This window comes from Phoxinus phoxinus, assembly GCF_949152265.1.
Source record: "Phoxinus phoxinus genome assembly, chromosome: 16".
Classification (NCBI taxonomy): domain Eukaryota; kingdom Metazoa; phylum Chordata; class Actinopteri; order Cypriniformes; family Leuciscidae; genus Phoxinus; species Phoxinus phoxinus.
Window position 1 is genome coordinate 16501219 of NC_136891.1, and position 12761 is coordinate 16513979.

Consider the following 12761-nt stretch of genomic DNA (forward strand, 5'->3'; position numbering starts at 1 on the left):
ATAACATTTTGTTGTTGTTTAAAAGCAGAGACTGTTTCTTTTGATACACTCTGTTCAGACATACATACAACAAATATTCTGGGACCATGATCATTTTATGAAAATGGCAAAAACAAAATGCTGGGACTGGCTGGCAACTTTTTAAGAGTTAATGCATGTTAGGAGTCTTGTGGTGTGGCTTGTTTATGTAGATAAAATGACCCCACATACCCCCAGGGGGCGCCAGGATGTCTGTTGAAAATTGTGAAAATGCTATACAAATTCAAATTGAAAATGTCTTCAGATTTACTAGAATATCATTCAAAAGGATTCACTGTCTTAATACAGCTTAATACAACCAAAGTATTATCTTTAAGATGATATTTTAATAATTTGGTCTGTTAGTATAATGGCAAATGGCAAACCCACACAACATAAATTTGTACACATGTAAATACAGTATATAGCTGATTTGACATGTTTGCTTGACAAAGTTTTGCTATTTCAACTTTTTTTTATTAGTCAAGTCACCTTCATTTATATAGCGCTTTTAACAATACAGATTGTTTCAAAGCAGCTTTAAAGTGATAAAAGGGAAATTAAAGTAACAGAGATTGTTGTGGCTTTACAGCAGCTCTAGAATAAAGTTATTGTCCAGCTAAAGTTAATTTTGATTGATTCACTTCCGTTGCAAAGATCATTAGTTGCAAAGATCATTAGTTATTAACTTAGGGGCCGCTTACACGACACCGTTCTAACAGAAAACCCTTAACGCGCTCCGACTTGCTCAACCGCACAACAACAGTGCCTGGTGGCTCGAGAACGCAAACTATGAAATAGGTTCAAAGGTGCAAGCCTGGACATTTTTTGAAAAACTTTTTCATCTCCGCTTAAACTTCAAAAACTCAAATCTATGAAACACGCTGATGGCGTGCACATGCGTATGACGTGTTTAGTCTATAGATATGCGCGTTTGAATATATATGTGCACAGGCATATAGTCTTTCTTTACAAATTGGCCTCAACAAATTACTTGTCTGACCTTAAAAATTCATAATACAGAATTGTTTTATCGCTTCAAGTTCCGCGTATCCATGTGAACTGGAATTATTATGACAATTATTTTTATTAGTGGTGTGTGTTTAAAGATGTGGTCTGTGTGTTAATTATAATGCTTTCTGACAGTTTAGTTTCACTAACTGTGCATCCAATAAAACCTTAGTTTTCTATCTATCTATTTTAGGTCCTTGGCAACTAGCTTAATCATAGACAAAAGTTTAGTTGTTTTGCCAATTTATTTAACCAAACTTTTATTAAAAAAAAAAAAAAAAGAAATTCGGTCTGTAATGGGGGTCTGAAGACACCTTTTCATATACTTGCACTAAAAGTATCATGTTTAAGCTAAATCATAGTGGGACTAATACGTGACGTTTCCCACATGGGGGCAGCACAGCAATATAAACTCTATTATCATGCTGTTGTTTGTTTAGATTTTAATGTGTGAACCTTTTCTTGTATACATATTTTGAGTCTGACAAAAGTCAGTTTAAAGGTTAATGTCTATATTGTCTATAATGTCTACAACTCTTATATACTCTTATATGTAATAGAAGTACTCTGCTAAGATTGTGTGTTATTCAACACACTCCAAAATGCACAAGATATGCATGTGTGCTCTTACGGACCTGCACATATAAGCAAACAAACATTTATCCATTTAAATAAAAAAATAGTTTTGCAAAAGAATGTGCTTTCGGAATAGGCCACTGGTGTAAAAGCTTGTATTTATGCAGAGCCCAGTGTTGATGTGTGTCGTAGGCTGAGACATCTCTGCGTGTAAATGTGTGAGATGATTTTAGGGCTCGGAGACGTGGCTGTGTGTACGTGGTGCGGCAGTATTTGCCAATATAAACTGAAGACTATGAATATGCCTGTTTTCCTAAGTCTCCTTTTCTGCTGTTCATGAAATGAAGACCCGGTACGTCTCACATATGGAGCGCATTCCTTCACTCCAGGCAAACACAGTCCACTTCCTGTTTTAGTAAGCTGGCCACCCTGCGTATACTGATACTTTTACTCTTTCACTAACAACTCGCCAATCTACACACTCCAGTGGCTCTGGTTTTCCATTCGTCCTGGTTTTAGTTCTCAAGAAACTTGTGTTTGTTTGGATTGTGAATTCTGATTGGATCAGACTGCATTTGACGTGTTACATCTGAATCTTTGTTATGAGTGTTTCAGGGGTATTTGTGTGTATGGCTTACGCTGAGGGTCGAACGTGATCTTGTGTGATGCTCGAGTCTGCGATCATGCAGGCTGTGGAAAAGTTTTGGAGTCATGAGGGGTGTGTGTCTGTTTGATGTGAACCATATGGGCTAGGTAGGTCAGATAGAAAGCCAGGATAAGAAATGAAAATAAGATATAAATAACAAAAAAAAGTGCTGGCAGTGGGGGGTCTAAAATCAACACGCCAAATGGCAAGTGCGTGTGGAAATTTGATTGGCAAGTAAATAAAAAACAGTTGGAGCGAAATTATTAAGAACTGCAACATAATGCAGCATTTAAATGGAATTGCTATAATGATAATCTGATGCTCTCTGATGGCATTTTGAGTCAAGACATACATTGTCTACTAAAGAGAACATACAACCATTCAAAGTTTTTTTTAATTTTTTTTTATTAATACTTTTATTCAGCATTCATTTCTATTTCAAATAAATGCTGTTCTTTTGAACTCTATTCATCAAAAAATTCTGGAAAACAAATACCCACAAAACTATGGAGCAGCACAACTGTTTTCAACATTGATGATAATCAGAAATGTTTCTTGAGCTGCAAATCAGCATATTAGAATGATTTCTGAAGGATCATGTGACACTGAAGACTGGAGTAATTATGCTGAAAATACAGCTTTACTATCACAGGAAAACATTACATTTTAAAATATATTACAATAGAAAAGTAGTTATTTAAAAATTTTGAATTTACTATTTTTACTATACTATTTGTTGTTTAACACAACATTATTATTTGATTGTATCTTTAATCAAATAAATGCAGCCTTGGTGTGCAGAAGAGATGTCTTTAAAAACAATATGTGTATGTGCGTCTGAGAGAGAGAATATATAGTTGTGATCAGAATTGTTGGCGTCCCTGGTAAATCTAATCAAAGATGGCAGTAAAAATAAATCTGCATTGTTTATCCTTTTGATCTTTCATTCAAAATTTGCAAAAATCTAGAAGCATTGAAAGTGGGGGGGAAATCACATGAAATTAATGCTTTTCTCCAAAACATAGTATTGGCCATAATTATTGGCAACCTTTTGTTAAATACTTTTTGCAGCCTCATTCTGACTAGATAACAGCTCTGAGTCTTCTCCTATAATGCCTGATGAGTTTGGAGAACACCTGACAAGAGATCAGAGACCATTCCTCCATACAGAATCTCTCCAGATCCTTCAGATTCCCAGATCCATGTTGGCGTTTCTCCTCTTCAGTTCACTCCGCTCATCAGGTCTGGGGACTGGGACGGTCATGGCAGAAGCTCCATTATTGTGTTGATTTTGACTTTTGTTTTGGATTGTTGTCCTGATGGAAGATCCAACCACGGCCCATTATAAGATGTTTACCAGAGGCCATCTGGTTTTGATTTTTTATCTGTTGGTATTTTCTAGAATCCATGATACCATGTATCCTAACAAGATGTCTAGGACCTCCAGCAAACAATAGGCCAACAAACATATAAGATCCAGCAATATATTGAACCGTGGGCCTGGGACACATTTTATCCCTGTGTTTGCACCAAACACATATGGGGCCCTATCTTGCACCCAGCGCAATTGACTTTGAACACCGACGCATGTATCATTCCTATTTTGCACCCGCGCACAGCGGACTTTTCCCTCCACAGACGCACGTCGGTAAATTAGGGAATGAACTTGCGCTCGCCGGGGCGGTTCAGCGCAAAGAGGAGGCGTGTTCCGGCGCAAAACTGCCCTGGTGCTATTTTCCAGTTTTAGAAAGCAATAGCGCCACAGACCAGGAAAAAAACAGTCTAAAGACAGTGGCGCGTTGCGCGTTAGTGATATGGTATTTTAAGGGCGCGTGCTTGGCCATAATGCAGTGTGTTAACGCGCATACACTTTGATTCTCTAATAATTATAAACAGACGCAGCAGTTTTCATTTTTGCAAATCATACATTATTACAAGGAAAAATATTAACACACGAGGGACGTTGTGTCCGTGAAGATGTGAAAAAGATCTATCTAGATTAAAAAAAAAAAAATCTAGATTAGGCTACACATTTACCCAAATTATACGCCTGTTTAACCGAAGCTAATTTGGGTGGGTTTCTCCCATCATCCCCAATGTCACTTCTCTGTGTTTTACGCCCTGACGAGAACGTCGGTTTCCTCGGCTGTGAACCGCTCCTGGTGTGCGCCGGCAAATCCGCCGTTATAATAGCGATCCACCATGGAACAAGCGCGTCTGCTCTTAAAGGGAATGTGAGAGGACGCTCTGATTGGTTTATGTCACGTTACGCCCAAACCACACCTATGAATAATGAAGCTACTTCAGACCAACCCCTTTTAGATTTGCGCTGGGCGCAAGAGTCATTTATCCGCCGGGAAAATAGCAACAGCGCCGGGATCCGCCCACAAAGTTACTTGCGCTTTGCGCTTTGACACTTGCGTTTCAGATCGTTAAAATAGGGCCCATGGTGTGTTTGCTGCCAAAAAGCTTTTTTTGTGCCTATTTTGCAAATGCCCTTTCGTGTGTAGCGCTTCCCTCAACTCAGTCAAACATAACAATCACATTTCTTACGGGTGCTTGTGAAGGCAGAGATAAATGGAATGGATAGATTAAAGGATGGATAAATGTAAGCTACCTTCAATATAAGGTCTAACATATTAGGAATACTTTTAGCTGTGTTGCTACTGTATGTGTCATGAGAGTAAGCAACCGAGAAGCTAACACCAAATACTTTAGATATAACACTGTCTAGAGCAAACGCGAGTGTCTTGCTTATTAAGAACCCATCCAATGTATTTTTTGACGCCATGCCCAACCCAGCATACCTGTTTAAAGAAGTCACCGCTCGCCACTGATAATTATAATAAAATAATATTAATAAAATAAAACATTATTAAAAATAATAAATAATAAAATTACCCCATATTTGAAACCTAAATTGTCATCTATATAGAATATTTTACCTTATTAAGAAATAATTTTGTTGTTGCATGTTTAGAGGACACAGGGACGTATTTCCCCAGTGTGAAGCGTTGTCCTGGGCGTTACCTGCAGCCCTGCTCGGATGCAGTCAAGAGATGGTTGAGGAGCATGAAAAATAGCGGGAAAATCCTGCTGCTCATCACCAGCTCGCACTCGGACTACTGTCGACTGGTGTGTGAGCACATACTGGGGTGAGTTTTACAGACATAACCTAACAATAAAGTAATGATAAGAGACATAAGAACTATTTTAATCAACATAACATTGAGTTGTTTTACAATATAAAAGAATCAAACCTTTTGATTTAAAAGTGTTATTTAGACTTAGTTCATTATGTCAGTCCAAATCCGATTGTAAATTGAGATCCAGTGTTTTGTTTTGAATTGTGTAATACTGGTGCAACAAGGCACACACACAAAAAGAAATAATATATAGCAATAAACTCATATGTATATTGAGGAGAACACAGTGAGAAACATTTATCTATCTCTGCTTGCTTAGTTTCTCTGATGTAAAGTACTAAGCATTCCTCATCACACTGTACTTTATGTTTTGCATTTAGTGTCGGATTCTGGGCAATATGGAGAATTATGGCATTCAGAAATCTACAAAACAAAATTATTTTATTTTGTTTATTTTTTGATAAAGTTGACTAAATTTAATTTGTGTTTCCCTATTCCTATTTCTACAGTGGAGCCAGCAGCATATACACAAAAATATCACCCTACAAATAATTTAAACACTCTCATTTTTGCAGAACGGACTTTGAGGAGCTGTTTGACATCATTATCACTAATGCTCTGAAGCCTGGCTTCTTCTCTCTGGTTCCACAGCAAAGACCTTTCAGAACACTGGGTGAGTAACACATATTTCCCATGACTCTGAAATCAGTGCAGCAAAAATATCTGGTTAGTAATAAGTGAGGCTGGTAATGCTGTTTGCGGAGTCGTTTAATCCTCCTCTGCTAAGATCTTCAGAGATTTAATGTATTTTATCTTCAGTTGATTTATTCTTTCTTTCTGTTCTTCTTGTTCATCTTTGCTTCAGTGATTCTGCTTGTTAACAGCAGGTGTTCATCAGTGTCTGAATTAACTTCGAAATGGAAGTGAATTAACTATGAAATGATTCACTCAGTCAAGTGGACTATATTGGTGAACTAATGTAGGGAATAGTGAATAAGGGTATAGGGTGGGATTTGGAACACAGCCTCTGAGTGATGACTTTGAGCGCTGTTAATTCACAGTATATTCCTGTAGGCTACTTTCTCGAAAACGTCATTATCACCCAGAATGCATTTTTTCAACGGTATATTGATGTTTTAATGGAAAACAGCATGTTACTGTCAAAAATTGGCCATTTTTTACAGCATTTTTTTACAGTGTAGGCTATAGGGAACCCCCTATATATACCGGTATATTACAGAACTGCTTTTTAAATTACGATTGGAATTATTATACAGATGCAAAGTCATTCTGTTGGATAATATTTGTTTCCTGTAAAATGGAAATGCATGGTAATTTTATTTTATGAATATTTAAGCAACAAACGATATGGTGTAACAGAGGTTTAGAAGTAGTCAAATCTCTCTGCATTAATAATAGGCTATAAAATGCATTAATAGGCTAATATAAAATTTACAAAAGTCCATGTTTGTTCGGGATTTGAACCCGTGTCATTCTAAATGATCGAAACGTAAGTTCTACCTCTTGGCCATGAATTCATTTGCCAAACGTTTGTTTCTCCAGTGTGTGTTCGCTCACATGAGCGAGAAGCGCTCTTCATTCGTCTCATTCCTCAATAGAATAGTAAAAATAATCAGCTTCATTGCACCTAATTCATTTTTGTTATTAATCTTTATTTTATTTTAATATAAAAAACTCTTTTTTTTTTCTTCGCGCTGCTCCCCGCGGGCAATAGGCTTATGTCGCCCACCGACGTCTGGCATACAATATGAAATATAGGCTATATTGTTCTTGTCTCTATTTTTAACTTTTGATTTTATTTTTCTGACCTAAAAAAAATTTCTATAGTATTTCATCCTTACTGTAATTGACATTAACCCCACTTACATTAAAAAATACGGCAATTGCTGCTGTTTTGCACAATGTTCCTTTACGCCACCTTTGGTTTATTTTTGCCGCGGCAGTAATAGGCATTCTGGTTGACTACCTACTGTATGCTCCACTTTCTCTCAATAGTGGATGATGTTGAAGATAGTGAAGGCTTGCCGTCTCTGGAAAAGCCTGGCTGGTATTCTCAGGGCAACTGGCCTCATCTACACGAACTACTGAAGAATATGACCAACAAACCTGAGCCCAAGGTAGGTCTGAATCCTCAATCATTCTGATAATGGCAAAGCATATCAGCATATTAAAATTATTTCTGAAGGATTATGTGACACTGAAGACTGGAGTAATATTTGTGGAAACAGTGAAACGTGTGTGTGTGTGTGTGAGAATGTGTGTGTGTGTGTGTGTATATATATATACACATGGCAAGTGTTTGTAATCTGCACGGGCCCCACACTTGAAAAGGGGTTCCTTACTCCTGAATTGAACACTGGGTTCCACTCACAAGAATGAGACTTCATTTGCCTTTCTTTAATTTATTGTAGAATCTCAGTAGTCAGTAGGTGAAAAACCTTTAAAACCACACAGAAACCAGTGTAAATATTTACATCAATGCACAATAATTACACCACCACAATCTCACACTGTACATACATCAATTTACACAGGTTTAAGTTGGTAAGCATCAACTCAATACTATTTCTTTTTACTAATACCATTTTACACCAAATCAAATAAGTTTAAAAGAAGTAGCTTTTAATCACCAGACTTGCATTTTCATTAGAAGGAGATTTAAAAAAGTTTACCATAAATATTCTAACTAATTAATTACACATTAAGACAGTGAATTTGACAGAATCAAAATGAGCAAATTGACTATGAATTACTTCATAATAGACTCTTAAAATGACTATTAACAATACTACACGCTTAGCTCAGCAATTTAAATACAAATCCAAATTCACAAATACCGAATCTATAACAACTATAAATAACTTAAGTGCATAACATGCATATTTACATAAAGCCACCAAACGCAGTTGTTAGTGCTTAGCGCACTGCAGACATTTCCTCTTACCGGCAGTCTCTTCAGAAATCAACATGATCCCGTGCAGTTTAAATAAAAGTCTTTGACCCAACGCTCCACTGCGTCCACGCTGCTCACAGTACACAATGAAATGAGCGGTGCAAGCACCATTTCAAAGCCCAAGGTGCATGCCACGCTGATTGAGATCAGCTTCACCTGGCATTCATTCCCGCGTAACGAGGGGCGTGACAGCGGGCGTTTGCCGCAACACCTCCCACTCGAGCATTCCGTTTAACCACGGAAAGGTCGCCGAACTTCAAGGCAAACCTGATCAGATGGTCTGCTCCTCAACAGAAAGGAGAACAACGAGGCGTCTGACGTCTCTCCGCAGCACAGTGCTATTGGAGCTCCCCTTCTTGTCACGGGAAGGCATTAAGCTCAGGTCCACAGCCTTTGGACATCGGACTGGAACACAGTGGCCCGGAGTGACTAGGACGTCGACATCCCTTACAACACGCTTGGAGTCTGGAGCAACAGCGACAACTCTGCCGAGCCTGAACTGACCCCGCAGCGCGTTCTGATCACAAAGCCAGACAACGTCTCCTACAGCCACGTTCCTCTCTGTAGTATGCCACTTGCTTCTGATGAAGAGATTTGGTCCGGCAAGCTGGCACCAGGCTCTCCAGAAGCTGTTGACTTGGACCTGGATTTCTCAAAGACGCTTGTAGGGGTAGTTGGTAAAACTGAAGGTCTTAAAGTCTCCATCTTGAGACGCACGCCCAAGAAGAAGTGCATTTGGCGTCACATACTGGATGCGGTCCTCCCGACTCTGGATCCTTGCGTCGATCGGGCGCTCATTTGCCAAGTTTGCCGCCAACTGAAGCACTGTGAGGAACTCACTGAATGTAAGGCCAACTGACTTTCCCAGACTTTGAAGGGCTCTCTTCACAATCTGCACTGCAGCTTCAGCAGCTCCATTACGGTGCGGCGAATCAGCAGGGAGCACCTTCCAAACCCAGCATGTACCACTTTTTACTGCATACTCTTCCAGGCTTTCTGTCTCTTGGTCTTGCAGGAAGGCATACAGCTCATCCAACACGGGCCTTGCGCCAATAAAGTTGGTCCCAGGATCTGACCAAACTTTAAGGGGATGCCCCCTGATAGCGGCAAATCTCTGGTAGGCCATCAAGAAGCTTTCTGTAGATATACTGTTGGCCAGCTCCACATGTATGGCCCTGCTTGCCATACAGCAGAAAAGGACCCCCCAGACACCCTCCTTTTAACATCGTCTCTCACAAGGTATGGTCCAAACAGATCAACGGCAGTGAACTGGAACGGTGCAGCAGGCCTTGATCTTTCCACAGGTAGGTCACCCATCACTTGCCCACATACTCGAGCCCTTGCTTTCCTGCAGATAATGCACTGGTTGACAACTTTCTGAGCGAGTCTTCTCCCTCGCACAATCCAAACCTTGCGCCGCATCCTCAACAGGGTTCCAGCAACCCCTTCATGCCCCTCCTGATGACTCTTACGCGCCACCAAAGTGCCAAGCCAGGTATCAAAAGGCATCAATGGCACAGCCGTGTGATCCTTTCTGAAGTACTGAACTCTTCCCCCACACACCAGCAGCCCACTAGCTCCATCTCTGTATACAACAAGATGGTTCAATGTGGTGCTGTTAAAGGTTACCCCCTCTTGAGCCGCAAGGCAGAGATCTCGGAAAGCATCCTCTCTCTCTATCACTGTGATGACCCCGTTTGACTGGACTGCCTCCCACTTTGGTCTTCCGTCGGCCTTGACCCGAAGAAGCTTCTTTGCCGCTCTCCAGACTAGTGCTACTACCTTTGTAAGCTGTCTTAGGTTGCTGAACCGCTCGACATCGACAAGTATAGTAACCGCAGTGCCTGCAGGTGGTCTATGCAGGTCTGTTGGAGTTTGACTCTGGTCCTGCTTCGGCTCCTGCTTTGTGCCGGCCCGGGTAAGTGTAGCAACAAATGCTTTCTTCTGGATTCTTAGTATGTTCTCTCTGGCTGCAACAGCAACATCCTTAGCAGACTTCACTGGCCACTCACTCTCTGGGAGGCTTAAAAACTTGGGGCCCATCTGCCACTCAGAGCCTTCTTCCAAAGCCTTGGGGCTAGCCCCTCTCGAGATGATGTCTGCTATATTAAGTGGCCCGGGGATCCACCACCAGTCCTGGACATTTGTGCTCCCTTGACTCTCCCCAATTCTGTTGGCAAAGAACGTCTGATAGCCATAGCTCTCCCGTTGAACTACTCCCAGGACCGTTTGGCTGTCGACCAGGTGATACCACTTCTCCACACGGATCCGGCTGTGCCTCTGGAAATACTTTTTCAGCGGGGCCGCATAGACAGCTCCACAGACCTCTGCTTTAACAGCATCTCCCTTCTGGTCCAGTGGTGTCAGCTTGGCCTTGGATTCAACTAGCCTTATGGTAATGTCTTGTCTACAACGCCAACGCAGATATAATACAGCTCCATAAGAATGCTCACTGCCGTCAGAGAATGTGACGCCACAAGGTTCGCCACTTGGGTCTGGAGGTGTCAGGGGCCTAGTAAACCTTAACTGGCTCAGGTTAGCATAATCTTCCAAGAGGCAGATAGCATCTTGCCGAAGTCCCTCGGACAAAGCGGTGTCCCAGGTATTTTCAGTTGGACTGTACTTTACTCTCGCTTCCTGAAATGCCCTCCTCACAAGAATGGCTCCCCTCTGCTTAACAGGAGTCACGAGACCGAGGGGATCATATAACCCAGAGACTTGACTTAATAGCTCTCTTCGGGTGAGCGGGTTGAGTGCCTGCTCTCTTACTTCCTCCCTCGGCAGATCTTTACCCAGCCTCATCTTCTTTTTCTTCTTAGAAAAGTTCACGGCCACCATCAAGTGGAGCTTGTCCTCCTCAGGGATATAGCCAAGGCCAAGTGCTTTATTTTCTTCCTCAGTAAGTTGATTTGGGAGGATCATAGTCGTAGATACTCTCTTTTCTTGGCCCTTGGGTTCTTTCCTCCCACTTTGGCCAGAATAGACCCACGGCTTCATATGAAACCCACCGGCCTCAAGGATTTGCTCAACGTTAGATGTCATTTGTCTAAGTAGGCCCTGATCATTATGGGAGGTGAGAACATCATCCACGTATGTGTCTTCCTCCAGTATTCTACGCTCTTCCTTGAGGTGGCTAAACTTATGCAGATTTGCAGTCTCTCGCATAGCAACCTGAGCAATGCAACCAGCTGGTTTATCCCCGATATTGACTTTTGTGATTGCATATTCATCAATGTCGTCACCCTCAAAGTCTCTCCAGAGAAAGCGATGAAGATGCACCTCCCGGTCTTCGAGCCAAACTGAATTATACATCATCTTGATGTCACCGAGTGCAGCGAAAACACCTTCTCTGAAGCGCAGGAGGACCGCCCGGATGTTGTTGAGGACATCTGGACCCTTGATGAGGAGGTCATTTAAACTCTGGCCCCTGAACTTTTGGCTACTATTCCAAACAAGGCGGACTGGAGTAGTAACAGAGTGGGGATTTGGTGCAATCAAATGGCTAATATACCACACTGGCCCAGTCCAGCCCTCCAACACATCTATTGACAGCTTGATTGCGGCTTTCCTTTGAACCATCTCATGGACTTGCGTTCCATAGGCAACCTTCCATTCCGGTTCCTTGGCTAATTGTCTCTCAGTTCTTAGAAACGTCGCCTCAACAGCCCTCCTATTATTTGGTAAAGAGGCTGGATCCTCTGTCCAAGGGTACTTAGTGTGCCAGTGAGGCCCTTCACAGTGATGATCTCCAGCTACATAAGTCAGCCCACTTTTCACCTGCTCCAGTTCCCGCTCCTCTGAGAGAGTCATCTCCTTTCCCCCAGGCTGGCACTTTCCGCAACGGCAGCCACCACACTGAGGCTCACAGGCAGCACCGATGCTGTCCCATCTCCACCATTCCAGGAAGTCCCGACAGACAGCTGATGTGGAAGCTCGGTTGTGGAAGCCCGGTGCTGCCGCCCGCATAGAGCGTGCGAAATGCGTCCTGGATGCATGGGCTGTGACAGTAACTTTTTCCAGAAGGTCCGGGTGCGAACCTGCCACCGTCTTGCCTAGAGGACCATCCCACAGGACAAGGTCCCCAATGGAGCGTACTTTCTGAGGTACAAGTTGGCCTTCCTTGTGACTGATGAGGAGCTTGATTTGTGAAGGTCTAACCAACTCTTGGAGGTGGACTTCAGGAAAGATTTTCTGCAGTTTCTTAGGTGACACATGACGATGGACCTCCACAATACTATCAAGCCCATAGCACACAAGTTGAGATCTCAAGGTGCCTTTTGGTGTATTGACCTGGATCTTCAGGAGGTATCTCTTTGTTTTCACCGTGACTTGCATCCCTCCGACTCCATGAACAATCAACGTCACGTCTTCACTCCTCAGGTTTAACTCA

The 12761-nt window shown here is 41.9% G+C and overlaps 1 protein-coding gene across 1 annotated transcript in view; it reads left to right on the forward strand.

Moving 5' to 3' along the window:
• nt5dc1 (5'-nucleotidase domain containing 1) overlaps window positions 1-12761 on the forward strand; it is an 86275-nt gene that overhangs the window by 59080 nt on the left and 14434 nt on the right. Inside the window, exons 7-9 of the mRNA XM_079584141.1 lie at window positions 5232-5406; window positions 5973-6070; window positions 7414-7535. Coding sequence (XP_079440267.1) covers window positions 5232-5406; window positions 5973-6070; window positions 7414-7535 — 395 coding nt within the window. The remainder of the gene's footprint in view (window positions 1-5231; window positions 5407-5972; window positions 6071-7413; window positions 7536-12761) is intronic.